This window comes from Phasianus colchicus, chromosome 24 (assembly GCF_987193195.1).
Source record: "Phasianus colchicus chromosome 24, bPhaCol1.hap1.1, whole genome shotgun sequence".
NCBI lineage: Eukaryota > Metazoa > Chordata > Aves > Galliformes > Phasianidae > Phasianus > Phasianus colchicus.
In genome coordinates this window covers 3,406,920-3,425,739 of record NC_143459.1, presented here as the reverse complement: position 1 = coordinate 3,425,739, position 18,820 = coordinate 3,406,920, and the positions used below count along the sequence as shown (strand labels likewise).

General features: G+C 54.4%; 1 protein-coding gene across 1 annotated transcript in view; it reads right to left on the bottom strand.

The window, feature by feature from the left end:
* Positions 1-9,878: 9,878 nt before the first annotated feature.
* Positions 9,879-18,820, bottom strand: part of RUNX3 (RUNX family transcription factor 3) — a 43,114-nt gene continuing 34,172 nt past the window's right edge. The window contains exon 6 of the mRNA XM_031594963.2: positions 9,879-12,461. Within this exon, the coding sequence (XP_031450823.2) occupies positions 11,938-12,461 (524 nt within the window). The 3' untranslated portion in view covers positions 9,879-11,937. The remainder of the gene's footprint in view (positions 12,462-18,820) is intronic.

Sequence of the window (18,820 nt, the reverse complement as noted above, 5' to 3'; positions counted from 1 at the left end):
TGGACATCTTTGGGGTTCCACACCAGAGGCACTGCCTTCCCGTCAGCACTGCATGGGGAGGGCTCTGCTCGCAGCTCTGGGCTGCGGCTGCATCATGTGCTGTGTAAGAGCAAGCACAGCGATGTCGGGCAGATCACCTCCCCAAAGCCTTCCTACAGGCAGCTCCAGTCTGCAAACCTCACGCTCGGCCCTGCTGGTTTCAGTGGCTTTGCTCTGCCCGCTCTCTTCCTCCAGGCATGAAGGAGTGCGTAATGCTCCGTGTGCTTCCCCTGCTCCAACTCCCCCTGGCAGCACCAGCTCTGAGCTGCCCTCCTGCAGGGAGCTGCCCCTGGGGCTCTTGTGTCTGTCCCATCCCTGGCTGGCTGGTGGGGGGTCCTCTATCAGTCAGAGCACAGTGTGCTGCCCCAGCACTCTGACCCCAGCATCCTGACCACCCTGAGGCTTCAAGGAGCCGAATGCAGCAAAAGTCCCCAAGGGCAGAAAGTGACTCCAGGACAGATCTCTGGGGCAGCTGCACTGCCCTTCGGGGCTGAGTTCGCCCTTTGTCAGAGGGGCAGAAGGGAAACCCTGACACGTTGTGGGGTGGGCTCTTCTGCCGCAGCCACTGATACGTGGAGAGGGTGGATGCTTGTTTTATCGTGGGATCATTGGAGTTGTAGGGGACCCTCAGGGCCTGTCCTTGTGGGGAGCTGTTCCATCCCTCGCATCGTTTCTGTGACCCTGGACAAGCCCTTTCTCTTTGCTACAAGCAAGTTTCTATAGGTGCCGCAGCAGGCATGTTATTAGGGCAGATGAAAGGCCAAGGGAAGAGCGCGCTGTGCTTGTGCACGCCCATGGGGTGAGCTGCTTTGAGAAGCAGGAGAGCTCTGCAGGAGGGCCCTGCGATGGTGGTGGTGGAGCAAAACCACACAGAGCTGCACTCCTTCAGCAGTAAGGCTGGCAGGTCCCTCTTTCCTTCCTGCACCCCCCGCTTGCGTTGCAGGGTCTGAGCACCGGCGGAGCTGTGAGTGACCGGGTGCGTGGCAGGGAACGGGACACCATGGCCTTCAAGTGCCCCCTCCAACTCAGGTGATGCTGTGACAGTTGGGTGATCCTTTACACCAGATGAGAGCTGATGGCCTCAGGTTGCACCAGGGAAGGGTTGGATTGGATATTAGGAACAATTTCTGCTCCCAAAGCGTGACGATGTGTTGGCACAGGGAGCGCCATCCCTGGAGGTGTTGGAGGACATGTGGCACATGGGAACAGTGTCACTGGGGATGGGTTGGGATTGGGGTTGGTGATCTGAGAGGCGTTCTCCAGCCCTCCTGGTGCCGTGACCCCACGCGCCCCTTGCACGGTCTCTCCGCCATCGCAGCCAGCAGTCACTCCAGCACCACTTTCATTCCCCATCTGTAAACACGGCGGTGCAGGAGCTGCTCCAGGTGCGGTTCGGGCACCGCCGCTGCGGGGGCTGCACCTCGCCGGGTGGGGCTGCAGCTGGGGGCTGTAATTGCCGCAGCCACCGACTTTCATCCACCTCTGTGCGTGAGTCAGAGCCCCCGGGGGCTCCGGTTGGGAGCTTGGGTTCGCTATATATAGTCAGTGGGGCCGCTGGGAGGCAAGTGAGGAGCCTGCCCCTCCCCGCTGGGTACCAAAGGTGGGGAGAAATCCCTCGAGATGGGGAGTTAAGGAAACCTGTTTTGCTGAATGCTGGGTGCAGACGTGGAGCCCATCTGTGGTCACTGCTGCAGTTCATCTGCGGCGGAGGCACCGTCTCAGCCACATGAATTCGCCTGGAGAAGATGCTCGACTGCGGCTGCTGGGTGGTTCTATGGGGCTCCAGGCATCCTATGGGGCAACAGGCATCATGTTCACCCCAATGGGGCTCTTCCAAGTGGTTCTATGGGGCTCCAGCTGTCCTTTGGTACTCCAGGCAACATGCTTACCCCAATGGGGCTCTTCCAAGTGGTTCTATGGGGCTCCAGCTGTCCATCAGGACTTCAGGCAACATGCTTACCCCAATGGGGCTCTTCCAAGTGGTTCTATGGGGCGTCAAGCTTCAAGCTCACCTCAGTGGGTCTCCTGGCACCTTGGCCCCTCTGCCCTGTGTGTCGCTCCCAGTGTTTGAGCTCCTCCACCAACCACGTCCTAAGCAGACCCGTGGAGCCATACCATATACGAGGCTGGAGCTCAGTACAGCAGCATTGAGGAGCCAAATCTCAGCCCTGCTGGGGAGACGGCTGCAAGTCGGGGCTTCATGTGTGCCAGCTCTGCGAGCAGCACTCGGCCAAGCACTGCGATGTAGCAACACCCCAGCACACATGTTAGTGGTTTTGAGGGCTAAATTGGACCTTGAGAATTAGCAGCCTTGTAAGTCAATAACAACATGTCCTAATGAATGCAAGATGTCCCTAGGAAACGAGGGCTCCTGCTCCCAACTGGGATCCTGTGACTGGGAGAGGACCAGTAAACAAGAAGGAATGCCTCAGCCGGAGATGAGCAGGAGATACAAAGCCGACATCTAGATTTCAAACTCGCCCTGAACGTGGGCGGTGGGGGGCACACAACATTGTGAAACACAGCCCTGTGTCGGTGCCCCCTGCATCTCCCCTGGGTGGAGCAGGCTTTGCAAACCGCCCATTGGATGCCACATTTCCCCCTCACCATCCCCTGGAATGCAATCTCTCCCCAGAGCTGTCCTGCTGAGCCTGCGGCGTCGCTGCTTCTTGCGTAAGGGTGAGGGCTGCGCTTCCCTCCTCTCCCCTCTTTGGGATCACGGGTGCTGGGCACTCAGCAAACGATTTGTATCCATATTGAGTCCTGCAGGCCAACTGCCTCCAACCCAGTGTTTGACAGCATGCTTCACAACTGCTCGTGGACCCCCAGCTTTCCTCTGCTCTATGATATCATCAGCTCGCTGCCAGGCTCTGCCTGCTGTGCGGTGTGGGAGGTGATGGCCCCCATCACACCAAAGGAGTGTCAGGTTGGGTGATAGGAAACATCCTCCTGAAGAGTGATGGTGTGTTGGTACAGGCTGCCCAGGGAGTGCTGGGGTCCCTGAAGGTGTTTAAGGAACGTGGAGGTGTGGCACTTGGAGACATGGTCGATGTGGATGGGTTGAGGTTGGAGATCTCAGAGGTCTTCTCCAATCTTAGTGGTTGGAGAAGAATGGTTCTGTTTAGGGTCATGGTGGGATGGGTTGGGGTTGGACCTGGGGATTGTGGAGGTCTTCCCCAACCCTAATGATTTTATGGTTCTATTTAGGGTCATGGTGGGATGAGTTGGGGTTGGATGAGAGGAACATAGAGCTGTTCTCCAACCTCAGTGATTCTATGATTCTATTTGGCATCATGGTGGGATGGGTTGGGGTTGGAGCTGGGGATCATGGAGGTGTTCTCCAACCTCAGTGATTCTATGGTTCTATTTGGGATCATGGTGGGATGGGTTGGGGTTGGTGATCTCTGAGGTCTTCCCCAACCTTAGTAACTCTATGATTCTCCCTCATGGCAGCCCCAGAGCTGCTCAGAAACAGATCCGTCCAGCACACATGTTGGTGCCCAGCTGATCAGTGGCTGCTGCTGGGCTCACAGCCCACATTGGCACACGGCCTCCTCCAGTTGGGTGCCAGCAGAACAGCCAACACACCAAACCTCACAGCTGGTTTTCCTTGGGAGATGGGCCCTGTTGCACCTCTCCCCTCCAACCAGCTGTGCTCAGAACCCAAGAGCTCTCCCATCTCCCCACCTCTGGATGTGTCCTCATGACATCCCATCAGGGAAGGGAGCAGTGTCCCAGTGGGCGCTCACCCAATCCACGCACGTGGAAAGGAACTGCTTCGTGTGCAGAAAAAGCTGTCATTTCGCAGAGGCGATGGGTGTGTGTGTGTGTGGGCGCTCAGGCTTTGCAGCAGCAACCTTGAATGCCCGGAAAAAAATCTTCTTTGTGCATTTAATTAGTGGTAAATACGATTTACATGCGAGATGCCTCTTGCTCTGCATCTGCCTGCCGATCAGCAGTCGCAGCCCGTTTGCATTGTGCACTTTGTTAGGCTCAGACCACAGCGGAGCTGCACCAACACAACACACCTCTCTGCCTTTTGCATTTCAAAGCCCCGCACGCAGCCTGGTGCTGCTCCATCACCACGCAGCCGGTCTCAGGTACGGCTGCCCCAGGAGAGCTCCTGGGAAATATCACTGTGTGCATCTCCTTTTGGGGAGAGGAGCAGGAAGGCACTGCTCAGTGCCCAGCTGTGTCTGTGCATCCCTTTGCTGTGCCCCTGTACTCCCATCTGTCCCATGGCAGCAGCTCACACACGTGTGCCATTTCCTGTGGTCAAAGGAAACCGTTCCCACAAACCATCGCTGTGTGGTTTTGGTTCTGGTCCTTTCCTCCTCCTCTCTCCCCTCCAATGCTAACAACAACACGGGTCCTCTCCCCATGCAGGGCAGTTTGCACCACATCCCCACAGCTCCCTTCTGCCCATCCCATGTCCTGCTGGTTCCTGTGCTGGGGGCAAAGCTGTGGGGAGGGGGGGCAGCATCACCACGTGCCATAAGAGCTGACCACAATGTGGTCTTGAGCTTCCATCCTCTTCCTCTTGCTTCCCCATCTTCTTCCTGGCCCCACTGAGGCCAGTGCAGGACCGCTTGCATCTGCTCATCCTCTCCTCCTGTGCTCTAATGCTGCACCACAGGTGCACAGGGTGTACTGCAGCTGTGGCTCATTTGCTCTTCAATGCTGTGGGAGTGCTTCTGCAGGTGCATTGCATTCCTCCATGCTGAGTGCTGGCTCTGCTGCTGGCTGGCACTGAGTGTGGGCATCAGTGTGTCCAGCATCGGAGATGTGCTCAGAGCAGAAGGGCTCGCGGTGCTCGGGGGGGATAAGCCATGCAATGGTGAATTCTTTAATTTTCTGGCAGCTTCAGCTCCTTTCTATGGTGGCAAAGAGCATGAAAGGGAGACTGGAATTTCCTCCTTTCACTTGGGCTGGGCCCAAGGTTTGTTTCTGTTACAGGGACAACGCCGACTCAGATTTGCACCAACTCCAAAATCCCAGACCAAAAAGCATTGGTGCTGAGACTTGTTTTATTTTTTTTTTCCCCCCTTATTTTCTTTTCCTTTTTAATCAGATGTTTATTTCTCCTGTGGTTTTGTTCATCACGCTGGGACTGGGCACCTATCGCTCTCCCTGAGCAAAAGGACAGAGCAGCCCCATGCATGGGGAAGGAGAGACCTCGAAGGAAGGCAAGAGCTCTGGGCTCTGGCCAGCAGATGGGATGCAAAGCTGCCAGTGGTGCCATTGATGTTCATTCTGTGTTCTGACTGACCTGGATTCACAGCCCCCAGCGTGGCCCACAGCCCTCACCTGGGGACCGTGCTGCATTTCCTTCCAGCCCTCATTTTTCATCTGCAGAGCTGAACCTATTAATACTTTTTTTGGCAAATGCAAAAGAAATAATAATAATAATAATAATGTAATCCTCTCCTGTAAAAACAGCTGATTCAGATCCGTGGTATCTTGATGTGGCAGAAAGAAATGAGTTACTGCACGTGGGCTGAGCTGCAACTGGGCTTTGGGTGTTCAGCACTGAGCAGCTGGGATGAAATGGTGTTGTGGTGCCATGGGGTTGTCCTATAGGGCTGTGCTGTAGGGCTGTGCTATGGGGTTGTCCTATGGGGCTGTGCTGTAGGGCTGTGTCACTGGGGTTGTCCTATGGGGCTGTGCCATGGGGTTGTCCTATAGGGCTGTGCTGTAGGGCTGTGTCACTGGGGTTGTCCTATGGGGCTGTGCCATGGGGCTGTGCTGTAGAGCTGTGCCATTGGGGTTGTGCTGTAGGGCTGTGCTATGGGGCTATGGGGCTGTGCTGCGGGGCTGCCAGGAGCGGTGCTTGCTGCCCACTGCTGTGTCAGGGAGAAGTCTAAGCCAGGAATCCCATAAATGATCCCATAATCTCCATTTCTGAACTGGAGGATAGGGAGTAAAGGCTTAAACCACCTGTGCATTCTCCCAGCCCTCAGACAGCATCCAGGAATGCAGCAAACACTGTGTTCAGGGGGTCAGAATTTGCCCAAACTGTGCCACGAGTCAAAACGTAAAGCAAAGTCCACCTGCAGAGCTGCAGTTGCTGATGTCTCTCCCATCACTGGGTGAGGAGGCTCTTACAGCCGCCCTCGTGCATCCTCCTCTGCCTTTGGAAGTGCTCAGGGTCAGAAAAGAGGAGAGGATTCAGGGGAGATGAGCACCAGCACAACAAGTTGGACTGGCACCAGGTGCTGCACTCTGGTACTGAGCAGGCAGGAATGGGCAATGCTGAGTGCAGATGGAAATGTGGACCCCCAGGTACAGAATGGCTCTAAGGTCCCGCTGTGCACCATGCAGGTTGATGAGAGTTCTTTTCCTGTCCTGCAAAAGAAAGCACAGAACCGCCCCAAGCCGTGAGATCCAACGGGGTTTCCATGCAAAGGGTGGTGGGGGGGGAAGCAAACCCGCAGCTCTCTGCAGATAGAGGACGGAGAAGGTGGGGAACATTTTTTAAAAACGTTCCGAAAACATTCCATCCTCTATAGGAATCAAAGCCCCATTGAAGGCCACAGAACCGCTCACATTCGAGGTTTAATGAAAACCAAACTTTTCGTGCCCCTGTGTTTTTCTTTGCAGGGATTTCCAGGGGAACACAACGGAACCGAAGGGGCGGATGGGGGGAACTTGGCTGCCATTCCTAGCATCCTGATAGGGCTCTCACTGTGCTTTTTGTTTCGGGGTTTATAGATAAGGCAGCCCACGGGTTGGGGGTCTGTCGGGGTGCTCTCAGAGCTGGAGGAGTGGGGATGCATGGCCAGGGGGGCCCTACAGCACCGCAGAGCCCCCCCGTGTTTTGCAGCATGTTTAATCCCCTCGTTAACGTCCCCCCATTAGAACAATTCATTCTTTCACTCCAGCTCAAACACCCACCTTGGCTTTACAGCTCATTTCATTTACGACTGAGAAATGAAATCACGGTATCGATTTCGCGGCAGGCAGCGAACAAACCCGGGTGTTCCCAGCTCTGCCGACCTCCAGAAACAGCAAAACCCACCAACGGCGACGGGCAGCGCCCCTGGGGACCCATCCCTGTGCCAAACCCATCTTAAAGAATTACATAGATGTGCTTCCAGGGAGCTGGGGGGGGCTTTGCAAGTCGCTCCAATGGAAAGGAAATCCTCTGCCGGGCAGCACTGGTGAAAATGTTCCTCCTGGAGCAGAGCCAGGGGCCGGATGGGAGCCAGGGAGGGGCTGGAGGTGGTGGGGACACCAACCCGCTCTAGGCTGCAGTTTATTCATCCCCAAAGGGCCACTGGTGTTGTTTCATCCCTCCTGTTTTGCTGCATGGCGCAGCCATGGGCACCACCGCTCTGTGTGTTGGGGCTGCTGCCCCACGGTTCCAGCAGGTCTGGGCAGGAGCCACACAATAAGCAGTGATGTCCATAGCTGGATGCACAGCCCTGCAAGAAACCGAGTGCCCAGGAGGTGCTGGGCAGTGGCAGAGAGCTGCTGGGGGTGGTGTGGTGGTGGTGCTGCTGGGCACGTGTCCCCTGCCACGTGGACATGGGGACAGGGTGCCTGTTGGTGCCCTTCTGGGCACTACATACACACACACACACTCCTCGCTGCCCCATCACCTCCCCTTACTCCAGACACTGCCTGCTCTCTCCATGCCTAACATGGGGTCACACAGCCCAGCTCCCCACCCTGCCCTGCCCTGTTTCTTTGCAGCCGGGCTGCTCCCACTGATGGCAATGGAGGAGTCAGCATCCCGACAGCACATTGCCTTTGTAGAGCTGAGCCAAGGGTGCAGAGCGCACAGATGTGCAGAGTGAGAGCGTATTTTAATGTAGAGCCTTCTGATCTCCCAGCCCAGCCCAAGAGAAAACACCTTCCCAGCGTCCCGCCCTGCTGCTGTCAGGGGATGAACAGTTATGCAGTTGGCTTTGTTTGCATGACTTCAATAAGAAACAGTGTCTGTGATTAAATTGCAGCCCTCGTGCGCAGCGGCACGCTGTGCGCTTCGGGGGAAGCTCAGGCTGCACTTAATGTGCTCTATGCAGCTGCTGCAGAACTGGTGCATGCTGCTGCCCAAGGGCGTGGGGTGGCACTGAGACTCACACCCCAGTGACATGGCCCTGTGGGGCAGAAGAGGGCTGGAAGGGTGATGGGGATCCAAGGACATGGGGTTAGGTTTGAGGTCTGGGGAGGTGATGGGGATCCAGGGCCATGGCATTAGGTTTGGGGTCTGGGGAGGTGATGGGGATCCAAGCACATGGGATTAGGTTTGGGGTCTGAGAGGTGATGGGGATCCAGGGCCATGGCATTAGGTTTGGGGTCTGGGGAGGTGATGGGGATCTAGGGCCATGGAATTAGGTTTGGGGTCTGGAGAGGCGATGGGGATCCAAGCACATGAGGTTAGGTTTGGGGTCTGAGAGGTGATGGGGATCCAGGGATGTGGAATTAGATTTGGGGTCTGGAAGGTGATGGGGAACCAGGGCCATGGTATTAGGTTTGGGGTCTGAGGGTGATGGGATCGAGGGACATGGGATTTGGTTTGGCACTGGGAAAGATGCTGAGCTGCAGGTGTTGGGGGAGCAGTCACCCTGGCAGGGTCATGCAGTGGGATCTGTGCTGGAGCCCTATTTGTAGTACAGCACACAATGGGTGATGGGCAATGGGTGATGAGCAATGGGCAGTGGGCAATGGGAGATTAGAGCTGAGTGATGGGTTGTGGGCAGTCAATGGGGTCAGTGGGTGGTGGTGGGTGATGGGTGACAAGGGATGAGCAATGGGAGATGGGTGATGGGCAATGGGTGATGGTTGGGTGATGGGCAATGGACAATGGGTGATGGTGATGGGTGATAGCACCCAGTGGGGGTCGGAGGTCCCAGGGCTCCTCACATCTGGCCCCACTGCTTCAAAGGGACAGGACTGTGCCTGTGGGGCACTGGCTGCTGCCCTGCACAAGGCTCATTAATTGTTTGATGAGGGAAAGGTGTGGCCCTGTGGCATGGCACCAAGGCGGGCTCCATCCCACCTGCTCTGCATTGCATAAAAGTTTTGGGGAAGTGAAACCATTATTTGCTGCCATTAAAAGAGGAGCTGGGCTCAGGGTTTGGTGCGGAAGAACGCAGCGCTGCGGGTGAGGAGTGAGCAGATGGGAGGCACCAGGAACTCGTAACCGTACGTTTATTATTCCACATGGAAAACCATTAAAACGATTACACGGAGGCCTGACAATATAATCATGTACAATGGATAAGAACATCGACACCAATAATGGAAAAGCAGAACTGACCACTTTGCTATGGCTTCGTACCAACGGCGAGGAGGAACCCGGCCATCCTCTGGAAGCCAACGCAGCAGCGACGTCCCCAATGACTTCACCAGGAGCAGCCCCTCCCCACCCCCACCCACCCACCCACCCACCCACCTCCCCCCACCCCAGTGACAAGTGCTACAGGTTAAAAAGATGGGCTACATATTAAATAGAGGGCATTGCCTTCAAGTAGGGCCGGTACGTTACACAACAACCACATGATTTGGTATCGCTAGCATTTCTTTTTAATGTCCACTGGAAGACACCATTAAAAAAAACAACAAAAACCACAACAGCTTTGGCCTTCTTTTATCTACAGCGTTCTCTGTTCTCATCTCCTTAGCTCTTCGTTGTCGTTTTACCCTGCATGTACAAGTATTAGAAGCATTCTTAAGAATCGGATCCTTCAACACATTTAAGAATTATATTATTATAACAAATATGACCAAAAAATTAGATTTTATAGTTAAATATTCTTTGAGCCAGACAAAGGGGTTCATACTGTACAAGCAATTGTGCATTTTCTTTTTTTTTTTTTTTTTTTTTTTTAAAAAAAAAAAAAAGCAAATTATAGTGCAAAGCAAAAAACATTGGCCTGTCTTGCGACCATCTGCATCCCATAGAGGTGCGTATATTTACGCCTTCACATGACAATATGTCATAAAAACAACATCGTTGCTTTTCTTTTTAATTCACTACGAACAGTCTTAAATTAAGCTAGTCCTACGAATGCCTTGTTTGCTTGTGCTTTCAATCAGTGGTGCGATTGGATGATGAATATAAATGCATCCAAACACAGGCTGCTCCGGTCCAGTTTCTCCAGCTGGGAGCACCCAAAGGTGCCTGCTGTTTGCTCAAGGACGTGAACGTTGCAGTTTTGCTGGGGAAGGGATTTGGGGGGGTGGATGAACCTTATAGGAGAGTTGTTTCTCTTGTTGCATGTTTAACTCACTGAGTGGTCATCGCAGCTTTCCGACTAAATGGGGATGCCTTGCTCCCATCTCTACGTGGTAGTGCAATTAGAACTGATTGCTGATGAGCTACCAACTGAGATTTGGCAAGAGGTGTTGCGGCCCATAAGGGCATAAATTCAGCAGGGAGGGCAGCTGCTGGGTTTATGTTTTCTTATGCTCGTGCACAGAGAGGCACAATGCGGGTCGTGGAATCTTTAAGATTGGAAGAGACCTCTAAGGTCATCGTGTCCAACCACCAACCCAGCACTGGTGGGAATGGATGGAACCACGGTGTGCGTTGGGGCTCAGAGAGAACCCCAGTGGTTCCACAGTCACCCCAAATGCCGGTCCTTCAGCTGCTGAGCCGACACCAGCACTCCAGGACACCTGGAGGAAAGGAAGGGATGTGGGATGACAGCTGGCGTTGCTTGACGACCTTCCCACCATTAAAGGGGCTGAATAGGAAGCGCTCCTTTCTCCAGATCTCAGTTGGCGCTATCAGCACGCACTGATAAGTGCCAGTCGTTGCTTAATAAAACAAGTCATCCTGTGTCGATCCACTCCTGGTGAAAACACAGGAAAGAATCACAGCAGGAGGATGCTTCGCCACCAGCTGTGTGCGCAGGCGCTCAGAGAGGATCCAAAGAAGACCCACAGACCCACGGCAGCGCAGTGCCAAAAGTTCCCCAGCCCCACAGCAGCTCAGGAGCTGGGAAGTGCATCTCACACATCTCGGATTGCCCCCAACACCGCCTTCATGTCACACGCCACCATCATCACCATGGCTGAGATCTGCTAAGAGGAGCAAAGAATTGAACGGTGAGGTCAAGGCGAGAAAGCAAACAAAACACAACGCATCGTGTAAAAAGTACATCTCATATGTAAACATAGAGGAGAGGGGAGGGCCTGCCGGGCACGGGATCAGCCACGCTACTGCTTAAAAAACGACGACAATGCACAGAAATGAACAATACAACCTCTGTCGTCAGCAAGGAATAATCACAGCCCCATCACAGCTCCCCTTCACGTGGCTGATGCCGACCCATGAGGAACACACAGCCTGTAACTTGTGCTGTAAACCAGAGCTCTTTGCTGGGCAGCAGCCCTACGCTCTGGGAGGGAATGAGAGGAGACAAAGGTTTCTTTCCTTTTTTTTTTTTTCTTCCTTTTTTTTTTTTTTTTTCCTTTTTTTTCAGTTCAGTCTTTGTGCTTCGGCACAGAGATGGCTTGGGTGATTTCCTGCTCTTGTCTCTGGAGCGCTTTGCAGAAGGGCGAGCTTTCCCTGACTCCTGACTGCTCTTTGTGGGGATGAGGGTGCAAGTGAGATGACCGAGAAGTGTTCGGCAGTAAACAAACATCTGAATCCACGCATCTTTTTTTTCCCTATGTACAATCCACATATTAAAACCATATGAAAGGAACCACATCAAGCGACAAATTCAAGCCTTGTGGACGTTCATCTTGAAATGTAACGCAGGTCCCGGCCCAGCTTTGCTTGATGTTTGCCCGTGGTTATGTGTAGAGGATTCCTCCTGCTTTGCTTTTGGTTTGGGAGACTTTGGTTTACCTTTTCCCTCGGCATCATTTCGATGGGAAAGGAGTAACGTCACGGCGGCCGATCTGCTTAAAGCTCTCGGTGCCCAGCTGCCCTCCTCCTTCCTAGTAGGGTCTCCAAACCGACTCATCCATCCTCCCAGTAGTCGTCATGGTTGTCGGTGAGTTACTGTGGCTCCCGTCCGCATCCACCCCGTCATTCTGATTGCCCAGGTTGGGGTTCATTAAGTTGTTCCCCGCCGAGGCACTCGTACACGAAGAGAGCATCCGGGTGGGAGAGCGCTCACCACCCGCCACCATGGAGAACTGGTACGAGCCCGACGACGTGCCGTAGTACAAATGGTAGGGAGAGGGGTTGGTCTGGAAGGGTCCGCTCTGATTCTGCGTGGAGCCGGGGTAGGGAGGAGGCAGGTAGGTGTGGTGGAAACGCGTGGTGGTGGGCATGCTGGTCATGCTGATGCCCCCGATGCCCGTGGCTGAGGGGGTTGCGGTGTAGGAGAAGGCGGCTGACATGGCGCCGGGGTAATGCATCCGTGGGTCGGAGAACCTGGTCTCGGTGAGGGTTGGCAGCGAGGGGAAGGAGCGGTCGAACTGCCGCGGGTCCGAGAAGGGGCTCAGCTCTGATGTGCCTGTGGGGTGCAGGGAGAGAGCGGGCGGTCAGAGCGCCGTGCTGGCAGCGTGCAGCTGGTGCTGCAGCCACGCTCTGCACGAGGAATTAAAGCCAGAGGGAAAGAATGTCTCTAGGATCTGCTGGGGATGAGAGATGGGAGACTTAACTACAAAAACCCCGAACCCATCTTGTTTGAGTCGCTCCCATTTCCTGTCCTGAAATTTGTTGTTTCCCATCCAAGAAGGGACACGACTAAGCTGATTCCTCCAGGGGTCTATTTGTCCCTGGTAGATTAAAAAAAAAAACAACAACAACAAGACCCACCTCATAAGCAAAGAAAGAAAAAAAAGAAATGTTTAGCCATTACATCAGCTGTGTAGTAAATAGATGGATGCAGCCCCAGACGGCCGCTCCCCAGATAGCCGTGCTGTGTACACACGCACACACGGAGCCAGGGAGGAAAAGCTGGAGCCCAGACTGGGCTGCTGAGCCTTCTTGTGGGTGGCCTGTTCGTGCTGATACCATCAGGGGATGGAGCTGATAAACACACGGCTGAAAACTCCCAAGCTAGGAGCCACAACATCCCCTCGCTCGCTTCGCTCTGTGTATTTTTCTCCATCCAAGAGGATAAAGAGAGTGAGAAAACCAGGCTTTCCTCTGCTGGGGGAAGGGAGCCCTGGGTCAGCATGGGAGATGCTGCCCAGCTCCCTTCTCGGGGGCTATGGATGCACAGTGGGGCACAGCCTGGTGCTGTCGGGTCCTTCCTTTGCAGGAAACCCAGAGGGAAGGGGAGCCCACACCGGCAGCTCCTGTTGGGACCCGAGAGGTTTCTGTGCCCACCCCTGCTGCCCTGAGACCATTTCCTCACACAGCCCTCTGTGCAGGGGGCTCTCGAGGCAGAGAGTTTTGCTTTCCAAGGAGAGATGTGAAATCCTGCTCCTTGCAGCTCAGCAGCCCACACCAAACTCTGGCAAAGGCTGTGCAGGAGGGCACGGACATAAAGGCCACCAGTGCACTTTTCTCAGCCTTTCCACACCACTCGTGAAACAAAAACCTCCAGGAAGAGCAGTTCCAGCATAGAGAGTGCAGCTGGCACACGGAGCTCAGAGCTGAGGGCTGTCTGGAGGCGGCTTTCCCTCACTAAAGGCAGGGAGCTGCACCTCGCTGCTTTGGGAGCAGAATGGCCTTTGGCCGTAGCAACTTTTTCTCCAGGCTCACCTCCTCCCCGTGTTCTGCAGGACGAGACACGCTCTTCCAAACTACGGGGAAATCCCTGCAGTGTTTCCCCAGGAAAAAAAACACCCCGGCTGCTTCCTTCTAGCTGAGCAGAGGCTGCGGCTCACACTGGGGGTGCAGATGGGGAGAGATGCGATCTGCACCCCTCCTGGTCTGGGTGAGTCCTGCAGCCCTCAGAGGAGCAGGCGGTGCCCGCTTCCCACGCAGGCTCCACGCAGGAGAAAGGAGGGGTGCCTGCGTGGGGAACGTGGCTGTGGCTTCAGTGCGAGGAGATAAGAGAAGAGCAGCTCAAAGCTGTCACGAACTGCAATGAGCTGCCGCCTCTCTGCGCACTGCATTCAGGGCTGTGTGCTTGGGGCTGGCTGGAAAAGCACTCACAAGTGAACAAACCGAGTTGGTTTCACACTCTGGTTTGCCTGCAGGATGCTCTGTCCCAGCACAAAGCTGCACTACCGCAAAGCACACGGGCTCCAAATCCCCCAGAACGCAGTGATGCTCAGCTGCTGCCCCAGAGCCAATGATGGCCCCCAGTAATCGGACCGTGCCCCTCTGTTGGCTCCCACACACCCGTAAATGATACTCCAGAAAATGAAAATAAAACACGAGTGCTCGGGGCACATTTCCCTTCTGCTTCATCACACTCAAAGGGTCCTTTAAAAGCTCCGTGTTCTTGGCTGCAATTTGCAACACTTGGTAATGGGTACTTGCTGCTAATTCAGACACAAGAGTGTGAGAGCGCTAATTACAGCCGCGTTCTCATCCTCACCTTTGGGCTGAAGGCTCCCCTAAAACAAAACTCCATTTCTCTGCTATCCCTCACCTACACCAACCCCACGAGAGCTGCTCCGGGACGCTCGGACAGCGGCAGCCGCGGCCGGTCGGGCTTCTCGGGCTTCCCATCCCCGCTGCCCACCGTCGGTTCCGCACCGCAGAGCAGGGAGCAGCCACGGGCTGTCGGTCCGACTGCCGGCAGAGGGCACGGGGCCGCGATTCGAGGCGGAGGGGCCGCTAGAGGGAGCCGGGAGGCCGCCGGGCGAAGAGAAGCTCCGACCCGCTCCCCACGTCGGGGCTGCGCCGTCGGGGCTGCGCTCAGATCCGACAGCCGCCCCTATTCCCCACGTCCGAAGAGAGACTCCTGGGGGAGGGAGGGGCTTAGGGACAACCCCAGGTGGAGAATGGCCGTAATACCCATCGCATTCACTCAGCAATAAAGCAGCCCTCCAGCTACACGCTGTGCAAACCCAGAGGGAAACTGTGCCCTCGGCCCCTTTGGCATAGCAGACAGAAGTCACGTCGGGTTTTTCCCATCCCCAGGGTTGTCCCCATCCCAGCACAGCCTCGCAGGGTGCACGCAGCGTGCTCTGCTCGCTTGCCATCCAACCCCCATTTGCTTTTTTGGGCCCTGGCAATCTGAGCTTTGAGTATTTCAGTTGTCCAGTTGCCAATCAAAATATTTGAAGGAAATGTTTATTTTCTTCTCGAAATCGCACCAGCTGCTGCACTAACTGAATAAGCCCATTTAGCTGTAAGAATTTAACCATTGTAAGAAGGAATTGAGCCCCCCCAACTACTCCAAAATCTGACCCAATCTATCAGCGGAAATGTCAATGTTTTGGATGGGAGTTTGGGGAAGTGAGGAATGTGTATTAAATAAAAGCCATGTAAAGGTCAAAGCCCTGATTAGTAATGCCACTGTCTCCTCGTTAGGGCCGTGCTGCCCAGGGGACCACGAGGCCGGGGCACACCCTGCTCTGTAATTGTGCAGCTGCAATATGCACTGTGAGAGGACCCCATATCCCCCCCACTCACAAAGCCCGATGAAAACAGACCCTCAGCCCCTTTGCTGATATCAGAACCGCTCTCAGGTGTCACAGCAGCTCTGCTTTCACCTCAGAGGAGATGTGGACTGAACTGGGTCAGCGTTGGTGGGTGCTTGCAGCAGCTTTGGGAGACCTTGTGGAGCCAAAGCAATGTGACACATGGAACCTGAGTGACTCCAAATGCCCCCCAGGGACCACCCCCTGGTCCCTGCTTTGGAGATGTGGAGAAGGTGCAATGGTTTATCCCTTAAGTCAGCAATAAAACAGAGCTTGAGCGTATACCATGCAACAGCCGCAAATCCACATAGCGTGTGGCACGCAGAGAGAATAAAGGGAATCTAAAGGGAACCTGATAACGTGGAACTTTCCGTGTGTACAGAACACATAAATATCGGCAGCCTGGCCAAATATCACTGCTTTATTTATATGCATATACGTGCCTTGCAAAATTGTCATGAAAAATTTAGCCCGAGGGAAAGCAAGCTCCTTTCCTGCCTTATGCCATGATGATTGACGACAATGTAAACACTAATGATATTTTATGCTCATGTATATAGTACGCACTCGTGCGCGAGACGGAGCGGGGACAGAAATCCTCTCCCCATCTACACCTCCTGCTCTTTTTTCTCCCATCATTTCTATGACGCTTGGATGGTTCTTTGGCATCTTTCTGACCTCTCTCTGCCTCCTTCCCCTGCTCCCAGGGCTCCATCCCAGCACGATGGGGCACTGGCCAAGGATGGGGAGAAGCAGCGCTGCAGGGGAAGGGGAATGGGGTGCACTGAGCCCCCCGGATCCAGCTCATCTCTAGACAAGCATTGCTCTCCTGCCACCCACACACACAGCCACGCTCCCACGGCTCTGTCACACATGTGAACAAGTTCATTTGTTTCCCAGTCAGAGCCAACTAAAAAAGAAAACGGCCTCTTCCTCTCACCCCGCAGAAAATAGAGCGGGTTTTATTTTGGGGGGAAGGGGGAGGTGTTGAGAAAAAAAAGAAGAAAAAAAAAAAATGAGGGTGTGAACAGCATCCGTTGTTACACACCCATGGAGCAATTGTTCTGTATCTGATCGAAGCAGAGCACAAACCCGGTGCAAATACTTCCTCTGCAGAGCCTGACAAAAAAAAAAAACCTGAACCCAAACACAGCAGCGCACGGCGCTTATCGCCAGGCACCACCTCGACAGCACCCAGCACCTTTGCTTCTTGCTTTTCTAACTGCAAGCCCAGCACCCTGCAGCCCAGCTCTGCTTTCTCTCTCCCCCCTCCCCCCCTCATTGCTCTATTTGGAGGCAGCCCCCAGTTCCCCACACCCCACAACTCTTTGAGGTCCATAGGACGTTTGTACCCCAGCCCACCCTTCACTGCCCTCCCCCTGCCCTCCTCTCCCCCCTTTCCAACCGGCCGAGCCCCCCCCGTTCTGTGCCACCACTGCTTACATCAGCTCTCCCCATCCCTGCTGTTTATGCCCTGGATGTATTTACAGAGCAACCCGCTCTGCTCTCAGCCTGCCCTATGCTAGACTAAACAAGCCTGCTGCCTGTCCTCCCTGCCCCCCCAGCCCCCCTTCCCTCACCATCCCCGCACTGCCCTGCATGGCTGAGCCACGAGCTAACGAGCTAACAGTGCTAATTGACACGGGTGGGTGGGCCGAGCGGGAGCACAGCCCACACTGCAGACCCCCCAGCAGCTTCCCTGCGCTCTGCTCTTTACCTGCATTCAAAGACTACTAAAAATAATACAAACCAACACAACAACGAGATTAAAACAAGCCCCGACGACATGAAAGGAAGCAGCAGGATTTACAACCCTGCCTGCACTCAGACCACCGCTCTGCCTGCACCCACAGCACGTGGGATGCTCCCAACCTGAGCCTCTCTGACCATCACCCCCAGCACCCATCACACAGCAGCAGTGCCACGGGGAGCTGCATAGAGATGGGTGCATTCGGAGCCCGGAAACCATCCTTGCAGTGTTCCTTCCTCCGAGGCTGAAGCCGAATCCCACAATATGTTTTCTTCCCACTAATGCTTGCCTGGCTTCCTTTGGAAACAATTTAGCCTCTGCCCACGGTAGAATGTTTTTATCCATTAAGAAACGGATATTTTAAAGAAACCATAAGTCGATCTGGACAGGGATTAGGAAGCAGCAATTCAGTGTATTTGCTGGGCCCATAATTCAGGACTTAACCTCAGAGCAGCCACGTTGCATTTCGGAAACAATGGGGCACTCGCTGGCTATGCCAAGAAGCTGCTTAAAAGTAATCTAATACTTTAAAATGTATATTTAAAAAGAAAGAATAGGAGAGAGAGAGAGAGATTTTACTTGAACTGCATATGAAGCGCTCTGCTGCTGAGCAGCCTGTGTTAAAAACACTGCATTTGAGAAATGGGTTGTTGAGAAACGGATCACAAACCCAACTGGTTCTACTGGGCAGCGTCCAGATGAGAGCTGAGGCTGTTCAGCAGCAGGCACCAAGGCTGGGAGGGGAGGGATGCAGTCTGCAAAAGCATCCAGCAGACGTTTACGGTGCTGTGAGGTCAGGGGAGCTCGGTTTTGCTGCAGCAACGTGAAGATGTTCAGTGCATCAGTCGCAACAGCTCACTCTATTACTGCAGAGGTCGTATTTAAAATCACTTTGCAATCGGCCCCCTGTACCCAAGGCCCCTCTGTGCTGCTGGACAACGCACACAACTCCTCCTGAGCAATTGGAGATGTTTCCAGCACGAGGCCAGCAGGCAGGAGCCGGCCGCCTGGGCGGTCCTCCTCTGTTGCAATGGGAATAAAGTGGTTCAGATGGAGCTGCTGGAGCACAGGCAGGGCAGCGAGGCTGCAGGGCTGTCTGGGCGCTCCCAAAGGATGTGCCTGTCAGCAGCCCACTTCCCCAGAGCAAGGGGCCCGAGAGGCAGCCAGCAGCAAGTTCCTTTAACATCTCGCTTCGCTTTTGAGAGCTACTTGATTTTTTTTTTTTTAATATATATTTTTTTTAATTTTTATTTAAAGCTCAAAGACAACAGTGGCAGTGAAGCCAGCACGCAAGGCTCTGGCATCGCGTGCCCCGTAATCAGGAACCATTTCAGGCCGTCCTAATGACAGCATGGTGCCTCACTGCAGAGATGGGAGAGCCAGGATTTCAAAACCTCGGATTTTCCAGACCTCACTGGGGGAAAATTGGGCCAAACCCTCAGTGGATGCCAATGGCTCTGCCCAGCCCACTGGGTTTCTCATTTTCTCTCCCAGCACCGTGGATGTGGCCAACAAACCCGGCGTGTTCAGGGCTGCAGACGTCTGTTCCATCAGAACAGAATGGTTCCCTGCTTA